Source organism: Pelobates fuscus, chromosome 4 (genome assembly GCF_036172605.1).
Source record: "Pelobates fuscus isolate aPelFus1 chromosome 4, aPelFus1.pri, whole genome shotgun sequence".
NCBI lineage: Eukaryota > Metazoa > Chordata > Amphibia > Anura > Pelobatidae > Pelobates > Pelobates fuscus.
In genome coordinates, this window is record NC_086320.1 from 177,233,784 (window position 1) to 177,258,337 (window position 24,554).

The 24,554-nt window shown below is 37.0% G+C and overlaps 1 protein-coding gene across 2 annotated transcripts in view; it reads left to right on the forward strand.

Annotated features, from left to right (window-relative positions):
* PHLPP1 (PH domain and leucine rich repeat protein phosphatase 1) overlaps positions 1-24,554 on the forward strand; it is a 144,948-nt gene that overhangs the window by 94,343 nt on the left and 26,051 nt on the right. For both annotated transcript variants that reach the window (XM_063451815.1, XM_063451816.1), the window contains 8 exons: positions 464-610; positions 1,894-2,124; positions 4,703-4,905; positions 5,786-5,846; positions 8,212-8,307; positions 9,466-9,621; positions 20,960-21,160; positions 22,178-22,340. In XM_063451815.1, the coding sequence (XP_063307885.1) occupies positions 464-610; positions 1,894-2,124; positions 4,703-4,905; positions 5,786-5,846; positions 8,212-8,307; positions 9,466-9,621; positions 20,960-21,160; positions 22,178-22,340 (1,258 nt within the window). The remainder of the gene's footprint in view (positions 1-463; positions 611-1,893; positions 2,125-4,702; positions 4,906-5,785; positions 5,847-8,211; positions 8,308-9,465; positions 9,622-20,959; positions 21,161-22,177; positions 22,341-24,554) is intronic.

Sequence of the window (24,554 nt, forward strand, 5' to 3'; positions counted from 1 at the left end):
AGAGTGAATGGCCCCATGCAGCACCAAATGGTTTTGCCACATTCGCTATGGGGCAATTTGGATTAGAGTGAAAAACTCTGAAAGAAATGATTATCAACTATTTTTCTTCTTAAATGCTAACTGTTTCTGCTCCTCTTAAGATATTGCACCAAACTCTTACAACAGCAGGCTGCTGTTAGAATGCTGCTGTGGAAATGCCTGAATTGGACTGTACAAAACTTTAATCCGATGCACAGTTTATTTCTTAAATTGTAGAGTTGATTGATACATTGATTTTGCCTAGACTTTATTGAGCCATTACATTTTATTTTGTGTATATTTCCATTATGTCCGATTAAATGTTTACAGACTTGATGGTTCTAGAACATGTCTCTGTATAATATATATATATATATATATATATATATATATATATATATATATATATTATAATATGCATGTTGTTTTTTTTTTTTTTTTTCAGATTTACCAAATTGAAAAGCTTGAACCTCTCCAACAATAATTTAGGAGAATTTCCACTGGCTGTTTGCAGTATCCCCACTTTGATGGAACTCAATCTTTCATGCAATGCGCTTAGGGCCATTCCTGCAGCGGTGGGAGCCATGAAAAAGTACGTATCTTTAAGAAATTTAGGATTACAAAGGGACTGCTTCAGTGCCGAAATGTTAAAGCTAGTGTTCAGCCTGCACAAACATGATGCATATTTCTTGGTAGTCATGCATGGCAAACAAATCATAATTAGGAGTTAGAAAAAAAAAAAAAATCTAATAATTTGAGTTATGTATAGATGGGGTAGGACATGTCTAGAGAATAAAGTAAATACAGAAGGTATTTTATTTTGCTGTAATTAAAATTCATAACATTCTGCTGCTGAAGTGAAGTTGAAAATATAATGTTTAGGTTTCTGGACAGTATTAACAGTTTCTTTGGGGCGTTTTTTGTTTTTTTGGTGGAAACTTTGGAAAACCAAGTAATTTCCAGTGTTTCATTGGCCAGCATTATCAACTCTTTCCAGTGCAATGATATGCCAGCTAATGGGCATAACCACATTAAATTGTCTACAAGGCCTGATTGGTGTTAAATAGAATAGACGTCATATTTCCTCTGTTACCCAAGGTGCGTGGTGATTTGTTAGAGCACAGAGTTGTAAAATAAACTGTAGTAGTTCTTGGAGTGGCCCTTTAAGTTGCCATTTTTTTTTTTTTTTTTTTTTTTATATTCCCTGCTTTACCCAATTTTAAAACTGAAGGGCCTTGAGAACCTGATTTTCTTTTGCCATAAAGATATATTTAAAAATGAAAATATAAAAATAAATAAATAGAGCTTGATTTAAATAACGAAAGGTATTGGACGAAAAGTAAAGTAAAAAAATAAAAGCTGCTGTTATATCTAAGAAATAAGGGGATGACAAAAATTGTACAACTCTGCTTAATGTTGAAAATCAAAATCAATGGAAGAGCTCATAGTGACAAATTGTATTTAAAATGTTGAGATTACACTCCTTCAGCTGTGCCACTAAGTTAAGAGGCAACATCTTGTCATAGCTGTGCTACATTATTTGTCTGGCAGCTAAATATCAGAAGGTATTGCAATACAAAGACCAAGAAGTAATACGTCAGTAAGTGCATTTTGTTATTTAAACACTCACATATGTTCATGCTAATACACCTAACTGCAGAAGACTGATATCTCTTTTCTAATGCCTACAAAATACCAGAACAGTTGAGATGAATTTTGTACTTTTTTTTTTTTTTTCTACTTTTAAGTCAGCAGCATGTCTGGAAATGTAAACGTTAGCAAGATTAGTGTTTTTTAATCTGGCAATTCGGTGTTCTTTGTGTGGCCTTTGTTTGGACATCGCTTCTTTTTAAAGTTTTATTCTCATACCCTTAGCTTGCAGACTTTCCTTCTGGATGGCAACTACCTCCAAATGCTCCCTGCCGAGCTGGCGAGCCTGCAGCAGCTAAGTTATCTAGGACTCTCCTTCAATGAGTTCACTGACATTCCCAAGGTGCTGGAGAACATGCCTGCCATGGAGCGGGTTTGCATGCCGGGGAACGCACTGGATGTGTTACCACTGCAGACTTTAAGAAAAATGCCACAGATCAAACATGTAGATTTAAGGTATGTAGTGCAGTTGGGATTAAAAACGGCAGGTTACTTTTGATAGAGTAAACAGAGAGGAAGCACACGGTTTTCTACGTGTAATCTTTGAATGGGTTTCAAGTAACCTCAAATAATCCAGAAATACATTCTGTCATGCAGAACCAACCGTGAGGTGGGAAATACAGCGGGATATATGAATATTTTTTTTAACCAATACATTTCATAGTGCACTGACATTGATATAGGAATAAAAAAAAACAGCCTGCACCAAAAAGCATGTGATCTAGCTAGTCTAAGCAATGAACAAGTCTTCCGTATTTTTTCTCCTCATTCTTATTCCAGTCAGCTGTTTGTGAGCTCCTCACCTCACTCACAACTTACAAACCGCTGTACTATGCATTTTTTGTTTTTTAAGATTACAATACAAGGCAGGTTTAGTAAGTGCAACAGTAGTTACAATAATACACTTTCAGACTTTAAAATTCACAGGAGTACGTTAAATAAGATGCACACTTCAGCTGGTCGGTCTGCAGATATATGGTCCTTTGTACAAAAGACCAAATGTTAAGGAGTTTGACGTGTAGCAAATATTTTGAGTTTGAGAACTAAAGTTTGACGTAAACCATCAAAATACATATCTTCAACGTCAACACTCTTTCCATTTCTACGGACTTCTTTATACAATATTGTTAAATCCACTTTAGTGCCTTTGTCTAGTTTTTGCATAAAATACATTTTCTTCAGAATGGTGCACTACAAGGCTGCTATTTAAGCTACATCCCCTCTCCCCAGAAAGACACCCTTATCAACTATATGCATACCGCTCTGTCACTGACAGTACTGAATAATCTAAACAACAAAACATCCTGCATTAGAAGGAGAGCACACCCAGAGAAACCTATTGTATTTATATCACTATTTGTTTATAGTTTCTCTGAATGTCTGCCTCCAGGTCATGAATTAAAAGTAGGCCATTGACTTTTATTGGGGCTAAAACCTTATCCATACCTTTTGATAAGGAAGCCGTTCTAGCATGAAGGGTGTGGCTAAAAAAATAGGCTTATGGTACATAATTCTGCAAAACATTTATAGTTTTTGGGAAAAATAAAATTGAGCATTTAAATACAGGATATTAATGAGACCAAAATCTATTAAATGCATTAAAGCTGTGTTGGTCCCTGTTGTGTCCTTTTAAATGGTTTAGATACGTAACCTTCCTACTTATTGATTAGAGGTTTTTTATTTTTTTGTTTTCTTACGTACTTATTACCCAATTGTATGTGTTATGTAAACTGTAAATTTCTAATCATTTAAAACTATTCAATTTATCCTTAGTGGTTTTGCTTTCTCTGAGAATAATTTCTTCCAGTTTTATAGTTGCCTTTATCCAATTGAAATTGGCCATTAAAAAAAAATAAATAAATAAATAAATTAAATGTTCTTGTTTAAATTCCCAGTATTCTTTTGCACCATTAGTTTTTTTTTTTTTTGTTTTTTTTTTTTTCTGCTCTCCCTAAGTTTAAAAAGTAGAGTAAAGAGGAGTGACGGCTATATCAGCAGTTCCTGAACTGTGTTTATAAAAATAAATTGTGTGTGTGTATATATGTATATATATGTGTGTGTGTGTATATATATATATATATATGTGTGCTTCTGTGTCTGCGCACACATCTGTGTATGTGCATAAGTGTGTCAGGATGTGTGTTTTTATGTCAGTGTGTATCTGTGCCGTGGTGTGGACATGTATCAATGTTTGTGTTTGTCAGGGTGTGTGTGTCGGTGTATTTATATTAATCTGTGTGTTAATGTACATGAGTATCTGTATGTATGTATGTATGTGGTAGTGTATGTGCATACATCCAAGCAGTCAAACACCAGCACAACATATGAGCACACTCCTGCAATCTAACACAAATAATACATACAAACAAACCTTCACGCAAATGTTCATCCGCATTTAAAAGTAAACATTGCATTCAGACACACCCCTGCAATCAAACACAAACATTACATACAAACACACCCCTGTATTAAAACACAATAACTATATACAGGCACCCCTTCAAACACCAACACTGTACATTACACTATAGCACCAGTAAATGCTGCAGTATAGATATACAACCTAGAAATTTTGACTTTGGGTGCCTTGGAAAAATACTTAAATATATAGGGCGCCTTGAACCTAAAAAGTTTGGGAACCACTGGGCTATATTATACCCAAGTGACAAGGCCGGCCGATAGTCTGGGGTTGCTGTATCTCTCGTGCACTCCTGCCTGCAATTCAGATCTGCACTGCCCTTTCTGATTGGATAAGTCCTATATGCAGATTCCATCCGGTTTCTTTGTAATGGCACAAGATCATTTAAAACTAGATTAGGATCTGATTGGGGACCCACCGAAGGGCAAGCTACTTGAGATGTTGTCCGTTCTCCGTACTCTTGCACATTGTTCTTTTTATTGTATTTATTTACGTATTCTCTCCCATACTAAAATATAATTCTGTTCTTAAGTAATTGTGATATGTACATATGCACGATTAGATGTTTTAAATGAACTGTCTTTTCTGAAATGGTTTCATTGGATTCCCATCTAGATTGAACATAATCAAAAGCTTGGCTGTGGATGAGGCAGATTTCTTACTTCATATAACCCAGTTGGACCTGCGAAATAACAGTATTTCTGAGCTTGATGTGACTTCTCTAAGCAATTTGGAAGTCTTGCACTGTGAGAGGAACACCTTGAACTCTCTCAAAATTAGTGGCTACTTTTTAAAGGCTCTCTATGCATCCTCTAATGGTAAGGAATACAATCAAACTGCTGTGTTCTGTTATTCCTAAGTGAAAACTCCAGATTACGCAAGTTAATAGAAGATATCAAAATTATTCTCATTGTGCATGGCTGATGTACATCCTCCATAGAACATTCTGACCCACATGTTTGGTACAGTATAGGTTAGTCTACAGTTTGTTAATGTTGGGTATTTTTTTAATGTATTAATCCTTTTAAAAAAAATATTACTTTTCCTCTCTAAGCCACCGTTTTAATTCTGCAAATGTATGAATATCATCCGTTTCCATGTCCGTATATCTTATTTTTTACTTTTTTATTTTAAAAGTTATATACCGGTAGTTCGTTGAAAAAAATAACTTGAGCCTTGAAGAGGATTATTTTTTGGCTTACAGGAGTACACTGTGCTTTCCATAAAGCAAGAACTTCATGGACGTTTAACCTTTAGGCTAAATTGAATATATCCCATATAGTTTTTTTCTTTTTTCTATTTTTAGTTTTTTTGTCAAAAAGTTTCTTATTCTGTCATCTGGCTATAGAAAGTGAGTCGATGAGTTTCTAAGCACTAGTGGTGCACTAGTACATCCAAGCATGTGTTATGTCTGTATGGTATTTAAAGTGGAAGTAAATCTTAAAGGGGAACCTTTTAGTAAAATAAAAGCACAACCCATAGTTTTACAGGTTTCATTTAATGTTTTCAATCTTGTGTCTGCTGATGCTGTAGTGGTTATGGTGCTTTGGTGACCCCATGGTGAATGTGATTTAGTGTTAAATTGTTCCTATATTTGTGTGTGCTCAATACATGAGCAGATTTAGAAGTATAGGTATGCATGTTTTCTTGTTACTTTTAGTCTTAATTACCAATAAACCGTTGTGGTTTTTATTCCAGAACTCACTCACTTGGACGTGTTTCCAATTCCATGCCATCTGACCTACATGGATATTTCCAGGTAATGCCATCCACCAATCTTAAAACGATAATCTTGGCAATGTAACACCTAGATAGTGCTGCTGTGTATGGTGCTGAAGTAGTTTAGGTGCCAATAGTCCATGCACACCTTCCCCTGGTTATCTGTCAAAGCGTTTATGAAAAGTTTGACACTTAATTTGTTGTCTGGCACCTGCAATCTTTCATACTTCCACATGGTACCAACTCATATTAGGTAGGATCAAACTGTAAAAGTTTACTTCAAGTCATTTGACATTCTTAACCAATGAATACTCAGCCTGGAATAAATTGGTATGATAATGCAAAGTATGAACCTTCACTTTATCAGACAAACTCAGACCAGAAATACTGCTGGTTCCAGACACAGCAAGGTAAATGCCAAACCAATGGTAGATGGTAAGACCAGTAATTGCACAGGCTCCTGGCACTAAAAGCAGTTACAGTTATTACACCTAGGCTGCCCTTTTAAGTAAAATGCACACATGGTGCCTGAAGTTCTGGTGTTACTAATGTCATAATTCTATGCCCAGAGGGGGCAGTGATTGGCTAATACTGAGCAGGCAAATAAACAGAGTAGGACATACGATCTTTACTCAATTAAATATACTCCTGTTTTTCTTTTGTTTTTGTTTTTTCTTCAGGGTGTGTGCAGGAAGGTTGTGTGAGCCACAGCCATGGGAGCAGCTGCATATTATTTATAAAGTGACATTAAATTCCACAGCAATGTACAATGAGATACATAGTACTTTATATCTAAAATATCAGAGAATTGAGCACAGAGACTGCAATTGTATTATCTATGCTCAACAACCACTTAACTCGTACTCATGTCACACATGTAATGTGTCCTTAAGGGGTTAAAGATACTCTATTGGCGCCAACACAACTTCTCAATTAAGTGTTTAAGTTGTCATGTCCCTGTTATTTTAACTCTGCAACCAACAAAAATGTGGAATTTTGGGAAAAAGGCATCGTTTTCATTGCAGGGTTAACACATTCTGCAGCACATGAGCACTAACCTCCTATTGCTTCCCTAATTATATTGGCTGATATTGGTCACTGATGATCACAGCCAAAGAGGCAGAGCACTGAGAGCAGTGCGCCATGGGATGTAAGAGGAGAAAAACGTACCTTTTAAACCCCTGCAAGGGGGCGTGGTTGTCTTGATAAGTAGGGTAATTCTGTCTATAGATCTATAGAAATATGTATTCCTAATGCTATAAAGAAAGATATTTGTTGTATTCTAATGTAAAATATGTTATAGACCGGACTTTAGTCCCTGGTTGTCATTTTAACTTTCCTAAAGGCATTACCATTTAGATTAGAATAAATGTCAAATGTTAAGATGTGGGAGTAAGTTTTTTTTTTTTTTTTTTTTTTTTTTTTTTTTTTTATCAGATTTAGAACTTTTACAGTTTTGAAAGTCTCGAATAATTTAATTTCCTGTTTTATGGCATGATTGGCAATTGCTTTAGTTTACAAATAAATAACTATTAATATCACACTCAACAGCCTATAATATGCATCAAAAAGAATCGAAATGCATAAATTAATTTGTTATACACTTAATGAAAAAAGTTGAAAAGAAAAAAATGATCAAGAAAGATCACTATCGCCTATTATACAGAATGATGCACACTCTGTTAATTCATCTACAGTAGTAAAGACAAAAATCATAATCTTCTTTTGGATCAACAGCAGAAACCGATGTTTTACTTGTGATGAGCAAGATAGCTCAATGTATCTAGCACAGCTGAATTTGTTGACAGAATATACATTTTGTAGATTTACAATATTGTTGTACAGGATTTGAAAGCCACAAAATGAAAATTTTGCACATGGCTAGTACATCTTGTATTTATAATTGCTGCTTTTATGGTTGAGAGGAAGCTTTTTGTTGGCCATGATAATGTTGCATTGATTCTGTAGTTATATGATCAGGTTAACATATTGATTTTGCCATTTAGAAAATGTAGTTCTGTACCACAATGCTTAAGGATTTGTAATGTAACACAGGTTGTAATGTTTGTATATCTGTCTGATTTGCACTGTTTTCCCAAGATGAAATTACAAGTTGTAAAGTACAAACACTTTCTTGTTTTAAAAAATAAACAGTCGTTATCATGAATAAATGACAGAAAACACTGTTTGCATAGTCTGGCAATCCAAATGGTTCTTTTCTTTTTTTTTTCTTTTTTTTATTTGAGTGTCTGATTTTGAACAGGACCCACTACTGTACTAAAGTAAAAGATAGTATAATTCGTTACACACTGTTGTGCAATCATGTTGGAAATGTATTTGCCGTTCTCTGCTTGACTGGCGTGTAGGTACTTACTGCTTATGATCTGTCTTCATGTTCTCTGCAGAAATGATTTGGACTCCCTCCCAGAGTGGGTGAGTGAAAGCAAAAACTTGGAAGTTCTGGATGTGAGTCATAACAACCTGAGTGAGCTCCCTGCCAGGTAAGAATTATTTTTTTTTCAGTGGAAAGGTGTGATCTCAGAAAGTTGTGCAGTTAAGTCTAGTTTTTTTTTTTTTTTTTTTTTTCCCATAACACATCCAGCAATATCCTGCACAAATGGATGCCCACATCAGTGTTGCCATTCTTATTAAGAAGAGATCATGATATGATATAGCAATGTCTTGGATGCTGGCTGCTTTTTCAAGCACAGCTCTACCTCTCCATTGTTTTGGTTTATTACTGTCCAGTAGTAACACATCGCCTTAGATACAGAGACAGTTGCAGGTCAACTGGCCCATCACCTCTGGTCATTATGAAAACTTGTCCTTATTTAATTTATTTATTTTTTCTCTGAGAAAGACTAGATTATTTGTTCCTCTTCTTTACACATCCATTTGTCAGTGTCTTTGGTCCTGCTCTGTGTTTGCAGACAAAAAAATCTGTTTGGGATGTTTGCTACCTCTGCACCATATGAGTTAACCAACTCTGTGGTCCAACCGATGATTCCAGACTCCTGGGCAGATAATCATGTAGCAGAATACGCATGTACTGGCTTCATTTGACAATTTACCCCATTCAGAGCAATGGTTAATCTGCAGGGGAAGTTTGATAAATCTGCACATTCATTCAGCTACTATGTAACAGTGCAGCCAAATAGAGTTTAATCAAGAGATGACTGTGTCCCGAGCTGACCGATCTTTCAATCAAAGTTCACTGTCCTGCGCGCATGAGACAGGTGGCAGATGAAGATTAATCAGGATTCTCTAAGAAAACATAATCACTTTGTAATATGAGTAAAACCTTTTTCCCCCACTTCATATGCCATTTGTGTGCCATAAAACTGGACAAATTGTTTGTATATGTCTGTATGTGCTTATATATCTTGCACACGAAGTGTATGAACTGTTTGTATACAAAATCCTTCCCCCTGGACTTTATCATTTTTTTTACAACAAATTTAAAATGTGATCATTTGAAATCCTACTTTTTGCTACGCTCCCTTTGATCACATGGGATGGACAATTTCCCCACAGATTTGTGTGTTGTATGTTAAACTTTTTATGTCCTAACTTAATTCATATTGTCTGAGCCTAGAAGAAACACTTGTTTGTAATTACTTTCAAGTATTAATGTATGCTATCTGTGATGTCTGTCACAGGTTATTCTGTGCCAGTGGCCTGCGGAAGCTAATTGCTGGTTACAATTGCCTCCTTCGACTTCCGGAACGTATTGAACGCACACAACTGGAGATCTTGGATGTACAGCATAACCGTCTCACAGAGCTCCCAGCAAACCTGTTATTCAAATCAGACAGGTAGGTGGGTCTGTGCTGTGTAGCACCCAGTCACGGGAATTACTGTGTACATTTAACGAACTACAGGAGTGATGTGATGTGCTTTGAAAAGCAAGGTATTGCAAGTAATCTTGATTTTAGTTTGACTTTGAGTTATTCCAATTTTTAGGCTGTTCTATTTAGTATTCAGTATTTGTATTAATTACATTCCAGGTACTCCTGATGGATTAGATCTCCCCCCACCCCCATACTGCAACGCTCAAGCCACTACCGCCTCTCAGTCAGTGCTATGCTGCCCCTCATAGAGATGCATTACCCCAGTGCATCTGAATATGGAGCGTTTGGCATCTTCATGCTTAGAGGGAAGATGCTAAACATTGGTCCTGCAAAGAATTTAGGGCCATAATAAGAAACCACTCTAGTGGCTGGGTCGCCTGGGTGAGTGACCGTCTCTGGAATTGTCCTTGGGGACAAATGTAAACACAGTTCTCACAGAAAAGGCAGTGATTACATTGTTTAGACTGCAGGGAACAGTCTTTGTACTAAACTACATGAAACTGTAGTGGTTATGAAACCACTACTGAAAGTAGCTTTTTATGCATATTAATGCTAATGATGAAATAACTTAACTACCGGTAGCTTTAATATTAATGCTCAAAGCTGCCCAGTTTTTGAAGTATGGGGAGGTATGTACTTTCAGCCTGGCACCATCTGCCTTTTGATAGAAGAAATGGTTGATGTGCTTGTGATATCATACAAGGCTAGTTATTGGTTGTGAGGTCCTGGGGTTTCCGGAGTGAAGTAAGATTCTAGAACTCTAGAGAAGTGGGACTTTAGGAAGTATTGTTACACGTTATCATATAACTTTACAGAGCACAGCCTGTTTAAAGTCACAAAATTGAAATCTTTGCATGCGTTTCCCAAAGCAGGATTGACCTACTTTATGTAGGAAGTACGGTACATTTCACTAAGCATTTTTATAAAGTGAGGCATGTAAGATTTATTTGTGTATTTTCAGTATTAGGTTTGTGTGTCATCTTAATTCTCCATAATACCAAATAGCAAATCCCTATATAGACTGTGTATGTGTTCTCATGAATTGTAACTTGGAATGTTCAAAAGGCATTTGAAAATTGCTACAATAACTTTTTAAATGTGTTGGTTTTTTGTTGTTGTTTTTTTTGTGAGATCACCACAAATTAAAGAAAATAATAAAATAAAAATGAAAGGAAAATATCTACTATTAGGCAACATTCTATGTATGGTATGCTGTCTTTTTTTGCTTCTGAGAGAGAGCTTTGTATTTTTCTTTCTCCGAAATTCCAGTCAGGTGATCAGTAACTTTTATCAAGGTAGTCAGCCAGTTCATTCATTTTGGGTTAAGGTTAATTAATAACCAGGCATGTGATTTTCATTTTTCCCTATTATAAATGCCCTTGAGAAAGGAACAAGCTCTTGCTGTATCTCACTAATTCCACTGAAATCAAATATGTTCCAGTGTATTTCATAGTGATCTGAAGCTTGGTAATTTAGACTTTTAGCTAAAATGTGATCTGACCTTTATATAAGTATTGGTAGAGAATACAATAAACAAATGTACAACCTTACTGTTTTATTGTTTTTGAATAGCAAGATAATATTCATTGGGGTTTATTTACAAATCAGTGAATAGAAAACCGAATTGCTAAATTCAGGAGAAAATAGCAGCAATGGAAAAATTCTATCTCCAATTTAGCCACATTGTGACAGGTTTTTGTTTTGTTTTGTTTTATTTTGTTTACTACACAGCAGTGCATTTTCTGTACTTATAAATCAGTCCGGCACATCCGGTTACTTTGTATTTTGCCACGTTTCTCTATATAGAGCTGCTTTAAGTCATACTTTTGGGATGTCCTGCTTGAAATGCTTGTTTTGAGTCAAACCTTTTTTTTTTCCTCAAATACAAATGTATTTAAATATACAAACTACAAGAGCCTCATTGCAAAGCAGTTGGGGGGTGCAGTGTAAAAGCTCATCCAGTTCCGTATAGGCACATACGGGGCACCTGATGGAAATATTGTAGTTTTCCACTAGCTTTGTTTAATGGAAGAAAAGTCTTGTAAGAATTGTTCATAGGGAGCCATGGTGGGGAGGTGCCCCGTTCGAGGACAAATGTATGTATTTTTTTTTTTTTTCGCACTCCACAAAAAACATGTGCAAAACATGGCGGATGAGGAAACAGAATTTTAAAAATCCAGGGAAGCGACCGTTCCTATTTAAGGGGCTGCGGTGGTACGTGACTGATTGTTATTTTTGCTTTGTTTCTGAGCTTCTAATTTTTAGAGCACAAAAGTTTATTCGCCTGTGTTACTTTTAGTTTTGCTATAATTATTCCTGCAAGCCTAGCTAACACATATTAGGACTGAAGAATGAGAGTTTTACCATTGCATAACGAGTTACTGTGATGATGTGGTGTAAATATTTTGGGTCCCTTTTAGAAAACCAGTAAGAGTTGATGAAGCTGAGTATTGGCATCAAGCTGTTTTAATTCTACCTCAGAGCATGTTTGTTTAAATATGCTTGAGTTTATGAAAAACCTACCTTTTAAACTTGGTTGGTTTGTACTTCCAGGATATCCTGTTTTTCTGAGGAAAATGCAATAATCCCACATAGGCGCACTGCCAGTCCAGCAAACCTGTGGTGGAGTTGTTTTTTTTTATTTATTTTTGTGGTTTGTGTGTGTGTGTGTGTGTGTATGTGTTATTGTGTCATTTCCTGTAATAATGAATGAAGAAAAATGTGTAAATACCTGTACAAACAGGGTTATATTATTATTACTACTACTTTTGGAGTTTATCTAGCGCAAATCTATTCTGCATCACAAATCTCATAATCTATGCAACATTGTAATGCAAATATTACATCACAAAAGAGTAAGCGATTAATTGGTGTTGGATCACATGGACTGCTTGTCTTGAAGTCAGTTTCAAAAACCAAGGACCATATTTCTGGCTGATCATAAAAGAATTCCAGCTAGGGCATGTTGCCTTACAATTTAAGCTATAAACTGAATGTTGTCTGGCGGATACAGGTGTGGTTTACATTCAATTCAGAGTATTCCAAAAAAGTATTCTGTACATTGTGCAAAACATTTCCAGGGTTATTTTATTTATTTGATTTTATTGAAGTTTGCAAAATACACATTTTGTTGAAGCAAAATGGACAAACAAAGCAAAGAAAAATATTTTTTTTCTTATAGAAATAGAGAGCAAGCTGGAATGTAAAGATGAGGACATTCCAAGAATGCTAAATACATGTTGACATTGTAAGGTCGGTATATTGTGCATTGTTGCACAATATTCTCAATCTGCTTAGGCTCACCTTATTAGAGTGTGTGTGATGTACACATAGACTATTTATTATGTTGAAATTATCCACAAGATTTGGGACTATTTCAAGACGTTGCTGTAAGCCGGTTTAATAAATGGACATTTTAAGTCCCATGACTTTTTAGGGTGTCGCCCATTAGTTTTTTGTGTTTTTTTTTTTGTTTTTTTTTGTTTTGGAGGGTGTTGGTATGTCCATATGGTTTTAGAGCAGATAAAAAAAAAAAAAAAAATATATATATATATATATATATATATATATATATATATATATATATATATATATATATATATATATATATATATATATATATATATATATATATATATATATATCTCTATCTATCTTTATGGCTTTTTTGGGCACCAAAAATGAGAGCTCCTTGCTAAATGCTGCTATAATTAAAGTTCACTTCCATGTTATTCCAGATAATGCAGAAAATAAACATATTATCCAAGCATATTGTGGGAAGCCTGGCTTTGGGTGCCAGGAGAAGCCTTGGGATTTGTTGACTTTGTTGAGAGTTCTGAATGGAAGAAGAGCAGAATGCCTGCTTACTTTTAGAACACTGGTGATGGTCAAAGAGACCACAAATTTCTTGCAACAGATGTAATTTCTTTGAAGACTTTGTATAGTGGAGTGTTTGTCCAGTGCTTTTTAACGTGTTTTTTGTTGTTGTTGTTTTTGTGTGGGGGGGGGGGGGGGGGGGGGTTGTGTTGGGTTTTTTAGTTTTTTTGTTTCACCTTTTGTGAATGTAACCTGTTCCTTATACTGAATTATAATGGCATGTTTAGTTAACACCGTTATAATAACCTTCAAATATCAGAACCTTTCAACAAGTTTCCATATTTAAATTTTTTTTCTTGGGATTGTCATACGCAATGAGAAATGAGACAAGATCTCATCCTGAAACTTAAATCTACCTAATACTATAAAACTGGTCGTACATCAGTGCTTGTGTATCAACTGTTCTACAAAATCAAAGGCAGAAGTTTCTCTTTCATTAACATTACTGCTAATATAGGGTTTGAACTCAATGTTGTGTGTACAGATGAAGTTCTTGGCTTGAAATTAACTTGTCAAGCCAAAGGAGTTTTTTATTTCTTTTTTTTAGCTTACAAGCTACAGGGGGAAAAAGCGACTTTTCGTGAAGTTGCGAGGAGCTGGCACGTAATCATCAAATTTTAAGCCTTCGGGACAGTGTGTTCTTTTACCCTGTTTAAGGCAATTAACTGTTCAGGTTTTCTTTGTAGATTGGATAATTAGATGTTCCTATGTTGCAGGGTTTTAGCTTGCAGACCGCATGTTAATGAAACCAACGTTATGTTTTATCCTGAGAATTTAGTTGGAAACTGCCCTGTTATTGTTGTCCTCACCTGTCCTGCTCTCCCTGTCCCCATCCTTTGTTTACCTTACAGCGGCAGTAGGGCTTGATTTCCCAGGCTGGCACTAGTCCTCCAGAATGAGCCTGCACAAACTGGCTAGCCTAGACTTCTGCTTTTAAGTTTACCCATTGACCCAAGTTCCACGATTATTACATTCAGCAAGTTCCAACAAGTAGCAGAGATGTCCCGCCGAACACCGCTTTAGGTCTTTCCTTAACTCCTGCACAGCCAGATTAGCCTGTGCACCTATTAGAGCTGCAGAATGACTAGTGGTTGCATTATTATTAATGGCAAAGTTTAACTCTTGCTTTCACTGCTTGCCATGCACTACAGTATTTTGTAAATGGGGATATATTGTCCATAATGTGTAATCAATATACTTTTTCAGGCTTCCTGATTTGGTCTTTTACCCACAGAGCTAGTCATCTGTTCTCCATGTCTGGCAACTTTGACAAGCAGATTTAGGATTACACATATACAAAGTCATTCTTGCATATGCATGTTAAAATATATGCGTGTATATAATCTAACACGCACCTAATGCAGAGGTCAGGAACCTTTTTTTTGCATGAAGTCTGGATATCCTGTCTGTAAATGGATGGAGAGCCACCTTTTATCTATATCGGATGCCAAAGTTTGTATAGTAAATGGCTCTTTAACCCCTTAAGGACCAAACCTCTGGAATAAAAGGGAATCATGACATGTCACACATGTCATGTGTCCTTAAGGGGTTAATTTCATATTCTTCTGTTGGATTGCCATACATAAGGATACTAAACTACGGAGCTATATACTAAACAGTTGAAAGATCAAAATTTAAGAGAAGCTGTTTTAAAATTTGATCTCTCAGCAGGTTAGTAAATAACTCTCTAATTTGGTATCCTTATGTCGGATTGCCATATATAAGGATACAAAGTTAGGTAGCCTCTCAACCTGTTACTGAGAGATCTGCAGTGGATCCTCTCCCTGGGTTCACTGAGCTCTTCCAACACACACCCCTCACGTGCCCTGTAGTGATGCCAATGCAGAGATTCACTATGGCGTGCACAATGATGCTGTGCAGGAAGAGGAAGTGCACAGCTTCAACTCTACCCATACATATGACTGATATAGTTGGGCACCATACATGTGAACAGGTGCCTACTCTGCCATGGTAAAACATCACCAAACCGCAGGGCCAGTTCTTGTCTCTCTTCTGGGGCCATAGGTTGCTGATCTTTAACTTATGGTTGCATGCAAAAAGACTTGTATGGAATGCACACTATAACAACTTCAATCTTTAAGTACCATACCACTAAGTAGAAAAAAATCACAATATCCGATAAAAAACCAAAAATAAACAAAGTGACAGAAATATAGGCAAACAGTAATACAATCTTACAAACCTCAAGACAGAAACACAAGTCACAAACTCCCCCAACGTTTCGGCACCAATTGGTTGCCTTTATCAAGGGTACCCTCTTTTTCGGTCACTGTTTATTTATTTATATTTTTGTCTGATATTGTGATATTTTTTTTTTCTACTTAATAAAGTGGTATGGTACTTAAAGATTGAAGTTGTTATAGTGTGCATTCTCGATTATGTATGTATTTGGATATGTAAACCCTTAAGGTCGTGTTTATATAGTTTGCACTTGGCTTATGTAAATATAATTGTCACCCCATGGGATGTTTGTTTTTGTACTGCATGCAAAAAGACTGACATTTTTAGATACCATTCTGTACTCTGTGAGCAATGTCTTCCGTTCATCATTCTTCGTAATGCACAGTTTGATTTATAATATGGGTTACAAAGTCCCCTAATTCCAGGGCAGTACTGGGACATTCATGTCTCAGCCTGCCTGAGATCAGTTGCAATTATGCTCTCATGCACTATCTGTTATTTATAAGTTTTCTAACTTTTATTTAGTCATCTTTTGATAATGATATGGTCACAGAGGAGATGGGGCGACACAAGTCCATCTGCCAACCCTTTTTTTGGCATATCTTTATCATAAGAGGTGCTGAATTAATGGCAACTGTTGCCCAGGAGTATTACTTCCACTAATTTTGAGCATGCTAGGATAAAATAATACATGAAATTTAGGGCACTCTTTCACTAAACACCAACTTTAATAGGGGTTTACTTCCAGTGTATGATCATACATTGCATAAGCCTACCACTATGCCAATGTACCCCATTCTTGGCAGGTCTTATCTAGCAACCTAATACCTACTTGGGGAATCCATCCTTCTGGGTCTCTCTGCAGTGCAAGGTTAAATAGAGCTCTGGAATGTGGCACCAGTGTCAGGGAGGGGTGCAAAATTGGGGAGCTGGCCTGGACTACCAAATACATTTACTTATGAAACCAAGAGGGCTGCACTCACCTGAGCATGCATGCGTTATAAGGGTGCTGCTAGGGCCAGTTAAATGATGCATAACACCAAAGAGTCTATTAAGGCAAATGCTATTTTAGTGTTCTGACATTCATACACCACTAAACATTCAGTCTTGCCCTTTGTGATGTTTTCAGAACCCTTGATCTCATTATTTTCCCATAATATAGGCTTCATTGTTAATCAATCTGTAAAGTGGTGAGTTTAATGGAGGCTATTTTAAATACATGTGTATATACTAGGCTGGAAATTTCCACCAAGCAACTCCGTGTAAAAAAAAAATCATGGTGTGTATTGGTAACATTTACAAGAATTTTTTTCTGATTTTTAGTATTGCTTAGTATTTTTCCAGGCTGACATTTAAAGGTACGTATGTAGCTCTGTTGGTACTTACCATTGTTCGTTTTTCTTTTTTTTTCTTTTATGCATTAAATGCATTTTGTGACTACTGCTCCAAGTAGTTTTTGAGGCATTTCATGACCTGAATATTAATGAAGGAATAACGGTTTTGTTTATGTACTCTTGCACCTATTTTTAATAAACTTTATAGGAAGTACATGGCTTCACAAAATGTGGTTCAATTAACCTAATATATGCCACCCAGCATCCAAACTATATCCATTACTGACCGTTGTGTGCCAGTATATGTACACCCATGAGAATCACCTCTGCGCAATAGTCTTCTGTCACCCACATCACGTAACTCCCAGCACTCGTCTGACCCACATGACATATTTAGAAAGTCATAACAAGGTGAATTATACATAGCTGATCTATATATAACAGTCAATGTTTTTGCAGTACAGAGCTGTGCGTGTCAGAATGATTACTGGTCTCACCAGGTTTAGTTGCATTAGTTACGTGTATAGATGAAGAAAGCCTTGCATGACAGATGAAATGGATAAATAATTAGTGGCCAGTATTGCACCATCGCTCACATTCTGTTAGCAATGGAGTGCTGCTTACCACCCACTACTTCTGCTTCATGCATAATTTGGGACAATTACAGTGTGGTACAGCAGCCATATCCCTCCTATGATGCTCAATAGTTATCAAGAAGTAGATCATATTCAGATCATATTCTATAAATGTTAGAAGCAAACACCATAATTCAGTAGCATATAAAATTAGGCTTCGAACCATTTTAGCTGTTATGGTCTCATACCATCTTAGTTTAGGCAACCCATTCCTGCAAATGTATTTTATCTACAGGTTAGTATTCTGATAAATATCCTTGACTCCCATCCCTATTTAATCTTCTGTTCTTCCAAATGTTTTTACTACCACACAACTCTTATTCTATATAATCACCCACTACCCCTTCCTCCTTTTTATTTTATTGTATTGGCTATATTGATCATAGCTCAGTATTAACAGACTGCCATTGGCTTTGAGAGTTGGAAAGATACTACAGAAGTAAAGTGGAGCATGTGCTTCAAACTCCTCAAAAAACCATAAGCACCTATAAAGCACTGAACAGTTCCATTAACAGACTTTTGTACAGTGTGTATCTGCTTTTTTGACATTCGGTGGTGTGGCAGTATACCCTCGAGTAGCTGGGTTACTATAGCATAGGTTGAAGGTTGTCCCCTTCCCTTGTGTAGAAGGTGCAAAGTGATTATGCTCTCTTGCAAAGTGTATCACCGTCTCACCAAAATACAAGTTGAGACTTAGTGAAAGGTGAATAAGAACTGGTTTATTGAGGCAAAATTGTCACCTTATACCTGGGGACTCCACAGGAGGTCCCCAGGGAGAACAATGTATTGTGACATACCAGTGCGCCTTTATGTCTGTGCCTGAGCTGGTAATTTAATTTTCGCCCAGACACCTCTGCACCGGGTTAATAAAAACATATTTCCCGTGCCCACATCCCCACAACACTGTCATCAGTGGAAAGGTCTCTCTGCAGTGCTCAGGCTGTCCAAAAAGCACACGGATTGTGTGTGGCTAGCCAGAATTAGGTGGAAGGTCAAAGTTCCGAGCGACGCGGCTAGTCTCCAATCCGGCACAGTGTTCCAGGATGCTGGGTAGTCTTCCCGGTAACCTAAAAACACAGCGCTTTCTGTGGATACATGAGCTCCCCAAAGTCCTTGGTGTCATTCGATGTTTTGTCACCCCCTTTGTTAACCCTCCAAAAAGTGGTTACCAGATAGTCCGTAACAAACAGGTTTACCAATATAGCAAAAAGGCAGGAAGCACCTCCACTGGCTGCCTGAACTCTAAAACTGCAAGATTCTACATTACAAGGTTAAGGGAACAGCAACGCTGCACCCAGATCACTTCAATCAGATGAAGTGGTTTGAGTACCTATATTGTTTCTTTAAAGCAGCAGGATAATGCTAGATTACAAACATGTCAGCTCGTCCTGACTCACTATTAACTCTCCACACAGCGTACAGAATTAAAGCAGAAAAATACGGATAGACTCCTTATTACCTTTGCAGCTGGCAATATAATCTTCAGTAGTAATGTGCAGCCAGAACGTAGTTCCCATGGTTAACAGAATCAACCATCATTACAGATTGAAATCAGAATCCACTCAATCTTCCATCACAGCCCCAGTTCTGCAGTTTGAAGCTTCACATCTTTTCAACTAGCCACAGCATGAGTGTCTCAGGTGTTATCTGTAGAGTGACTGAGCACGTTAAAGAAGATGGTGGGTATATGCAGTAGGAGTTATTAAAACTATTCGTGACAGGCAGCACAGTGCTCTGTGTCAGAAATACCCCCTCCCCTTGCCAACCCTGGGCTTTCCCGTATTATTATTTTTTTGAGTAAATTACCTTGCTTAATCAGCCCTATGCCAGTCATAAGGACTTTTAGGGGTGAGAAAAAAATATATAAAATTACATTTGACATTTTCTACTGCTGCTTTGCTCTCCCTATCATACCTCCAAAATATCTTCTTGCTTTAGAGGCCAATAGCATGCCTCCATTCTTATGCAGCTAGCTCTGCTGCCTGAATGGCAACTCAATGGAAATGATGGAAATTCCTTCTTAAAAGACATTGGGCATGTGCAAAACCTGTAGAAACAGGGCACATTTCAAACCAGCCATTGTTGTACATGCCAAGATGCTCACAATTAAGCTTCTCCGAACCGCTACCAATGAAGTGGAAGGAGCCCTGCAGAACTTAAACCTATTACAAAATTAAAGAGACAAAAATTTCTCTGCCATATTTTTTGGCTTTCCACTCTCTCCTCCAGAAAAAAAGAATCTTGTTGTTTTTCAGCTACTGCAAATATTTTATAAATTAATTTAACCCTGTGATGCTGCGGCTGGCCCCACTTCCCAGTCTTTATTTCAACCAATCCACTTCTTTTCCATAGGAAAGCATTGGGAGACTATTGAGCTACTTACTTTAAACCAGCCCCGAGCTTCCTCGGCACTGGTTACCCCTCCTCCCCATCCGACGCCAGCAGAATGCGCATGTGCGGCCAGAGCCGCGCGCACTAAAAACAGCCATAGGAAAGCATTTCTCAATGCTTTCGTATGGACATTCTGCACGCTGAATGCGATTTTCAGGAAGACTGCCACTAGAGGCTGGATTAACCCTGCATTGTAAACATAGCAGTTTCTCTGAAACTATGTTTACATCTGAAGGGTTAAAACCTGGGGGACCTGGCACCCAGACCACTTCATTGAGTGACTATTGTGGTCCTTTAACTTCTCATAGAGATGCATTGAATTAGTGTATTGCTATAGGGAGCATTAACGTAGGTGCCGCGCAGTGTGAAGCACTGACCCAGGTACCTCTAAAGGCCGTCTTGAGTGACTGTCACTAGAGGTGTCACCAGGCAGCAATGTAAACACTGACTTTTGTCTGAAAAGTCAGTGTTTACATTGAAAAGCATTCAGGGGCAGGATATAGACTTCAGAACAACTATATTAAGCTGTAGTGGTTCTGGTGACTATAGTGTCCCTTTTAAGAATTTTATTTTGACATTAATTTCTCTGGCTTCTAACCTTTCTAGCTGGCTTCTAGTATCCAAGCAAATTTTCACATCCTGCTCTAAGTTATAGATTCCTTTCCTTTCTGTAGTAAATGTAGTTAGAAGTTCCCTGTATCCCTAGTATCACAACTACTCTCCAGAGGCTTCAATCACCAATATACGAAGACCCTTTACAAAGTTCTGTAGACCTGTTTTAATCTAAATCTGAAGACATTTAAATGACTTTACAACAAATCTTGGTTTATTTCATATTACAATCAATTTTTTCATATCTTTCAGTTTACGATGCCTGAACGCATCCGCCAACAGTTTGGAAATGCTTCCTGCAGCATGCTTGTCTGAGGAGACCCAGAGTGTGTTACAGGAGTTGTATTTAACGAATAATAACTTGACAGACAAGTGTGTGCCCTTATTAATAGGGCATCCGCATTTGAAGATCCTGCACATGGCTTACAATCACCTTCAGACTTTTCCAGCAAGGTGTGTATTCCCAAATAACCATTGTTGAGACATGTGTTTATGCCATAAAATAGCTAAAGAAATGTGAAAGATCCAGTACATCTTTTGTTTTGTATTTTGACAATCTTTATTTTAGTTTTTAGCAGAAAAACAGAAATAAAATAGAACATGAAAGCCATTTGTACGTTGATACATGCTGTTGTCGTAGTATCAATTTCCATTGTGGTTAATAGCATAACAGAGACAGTTTGCGTGCTATGGTAATGAACATTTCCAAAACAGGTGTTATCAAAAAGTGAGGTATAGAGACTTGCTAATATCACTATACAATACTCTCTTGGTTTCTACTGGTCCTTTTAGGCTTGAGCTTATGTAGTGAGTTTACCCCTTTCCCTTAATGCTCTTTGTCTACTTTTTGTAAAAGAGGGTTAACCTTGCAGTGGCCTTCAGAGTTGGCGTCTACAGTACCTAAATTTATCCAGTAGATCTTAATAGATATTATAAATAGGAATTTTGGAATCATGTTAGACAGTAAATCAATTGATGGATATATGGGGCTGCACTGCGACGACGTGGCAAAATGTCAGTATTGTTACAAAAATGGGCATTCTCCATTGTGAGAGAGCCACTCCCCTTATTTTCATATAACCAATAAAATATATTTATAAGAATAAAGGATATAGCTAAGCATTTAAATTCAGTTTTTTTTTTTTTTTTAACACACACACACACACACACGGGATGGCAGCAATAGGTATTTATTATCTGTAATTATTGTGACATGATACATAAGTATTAAGTTGTGCATCTGCTGTAGAGGTCATAGATTTCTGCAAGCAAATAAGAATGCATTATCAAATAAGGGAAATGACCGACACTTTCCTAAGGAGAGAACTTTTAAATATATGTCTTTATTGATACGGAGTACATAATTTTATTTCATGCTGTATTGTTAATTGTTTAAATTGAACAATAAAATTGTCTTGCAATCATAAAGATTAATCCCCCTCCCCCCGTCGCCCTTTATTTTCTCTGTAGTAAAATGGCTAAACTGGAGGAGCTGGAAGAGATAGATATCAGTGGGAACAAGCTGAAAGCCTTACCAACCACTATCATAAACTGCAGACGTATGCACACCGTCATTGCTCATTCAAACTGCCTGGAGGCCTTCCCTGAAGTTATGCAGCTTGCTGAAATCAAGGTCAGGGCAGTTTATCATGTTTGATTTTTACATCAAATTCCTGTGTTTATACAAATGCGCTGCCAAGATTTGTTTAAAAAGCAATGAAATTGCTGTTCCAGGTATAGAACTTATTCTGCTCTAAGTGAATGTGAACTGGGGACAAATACAAGGTTCTATTCCAAACCTATAGAACTTTGCACCATGTTTCAGATCACAACATTAGATCTATGTGAGATCTGTTTAGTGTTCTAATATACCGAAGTGTGCACACTTGAACAATGAGGTGTGTACAAGGGGAAAAAGGAATACAAATGTACCGAAGTGTTCTACCTAGATGGGAAGAATTATTTATTTGGTACTACTGAGAGAATTACTTTTCTATCGATAATATAAAGCTAAATGACTACTAAATTTTGGACTTGCCCCTCCTTTGCATTGTGTACCACACAAAAACCAAAGGCCAATATTAAAAGATGCACAGGCCTAGGTTTCTTTATAATGACAAGTTCTAAACCAGCCTTGACAATAATTCTTTTGTACAGATATTTTTCCATTTACGTAAATGCTCCTTTTCATCTAGTATTGTGTAATTATATGTAGCTATACGTCTTTTTCTTGTGATTTGAGATCCCTGACTGTGACATGGTGAGGATTATAGTGTGCGTTTAAAAATCTGTTCTATTTATAAATGCTACCTCTTTCATTCATCCTGCAATTCACATTGTACCCTTTTTGTTTTATATTGTGTACTTTTAAAGTTCTGTCCCATCAGTTTGGCAGTTGTATGAATCTTGGAGACATGACTTGTTCAATCTGTGCTCATGTGAGAGGATACTAAAAACATGCACCCTGGGGGTTACTGGATTACTGACTTTAAGAATCACTCATAGATACATTAAGTCCAAGATCTGTTCTCTGAGCGGCTTCCACAGCATTTATTTCCTTTCACATAAAGTAAGAAGCAGCTGCAGGCTACAGTTGCACCACAGTTAATATTTAGAAACCATATTCTCTAATGCACCCATCAGCTACTTATACTGAGGAAAAAGTCACTCATGTTTTCCGACTTATTGTAGAGATGGCTCTGACATGGTTCGCTACAAAGTGCTGCTGTGCAATAATTACACTTTTTTTGCAGATACAAATATAACGGCTACTCCACTTCTAATGCTGAAGTTCTTTAGGGGTACCCATGCATTTTATATAAAGGTTTCCAAGAGAAATCCTCAATTTTGGAAATCCTCTTAGTAATTCCTCCCACTAATCAGACAAACCGCCAGATAGGTTTCCTGTTGGTCTCCGCAGACCAAATGCTGTATTCCTATCATTTGCAAAATCCTTTGAAAACCTAAAAATGCTGGGCATTATTAACAATAAGGACTAATAATTTGTAAAAAAAAAAAAAAATTGTCGTGTAGTATTTATTATAAGCAATATTTTTATTTTTTATTTCACAATTTCACATTTAATATTTTATTCATACTTGGTTATTCCAAGCATTATGACCACTACAGCCCGCTGTAGGGGTTATGATGCCTGGAAAACCCTGTCGCCATTCTAGATTAGGGCATACTGTTTTGCAAGGTCTTTTCCTGGTGATGGGTGATAGACATCCAGTTTCTGCAGAGCGGATTTATTGGCTCAAAAGAGAAATATGTACAGAATTGACATTAGCCTGCCTGAAACTCTTGTTCCAGACTGGCTAATGGTGCCCCAGTGTTGTTGCCTGAGCTAGTTACACATGTGGCAGCAAAGTGGTTATGAAATAAATAGCCCTTTAATGTTGTGTGTACTTATAAAGAGTATCAAAAGAAAGTCACATCTGTCTTTTAGAATAACTTTTTATATAGTATGTATGGGAGAACTTTCCAAAACTGCATTAAAGGGGCACTATAGGTACCCAGACCAGTTCATCTCATTGAATATGTCTAGGTGCTCTGTCCCTGTCCCTTTAACCCTGCAATTTAAAATATAGAGAAATTGCAGTGCTAAGACTGCCTCTAGTGCATGTCTTTCTGCAGTTTCACAGAATTTGACAATGACTCTTTGCCCGATTGTATCCAGTGTCAAGCAAAACCCCATAGGAAAGCATTGATTCAATGCTTTCCTATGGGGAAGTCCTAACATGCATTGTGCATTAGGTTCCCCTTCCCCCATCGGAGGAGTTGATTTAAAACCTACAAAATTCGTCTTTTTAAACTTTTTGCAACCAATGATTCTCCTTGTCTGAAC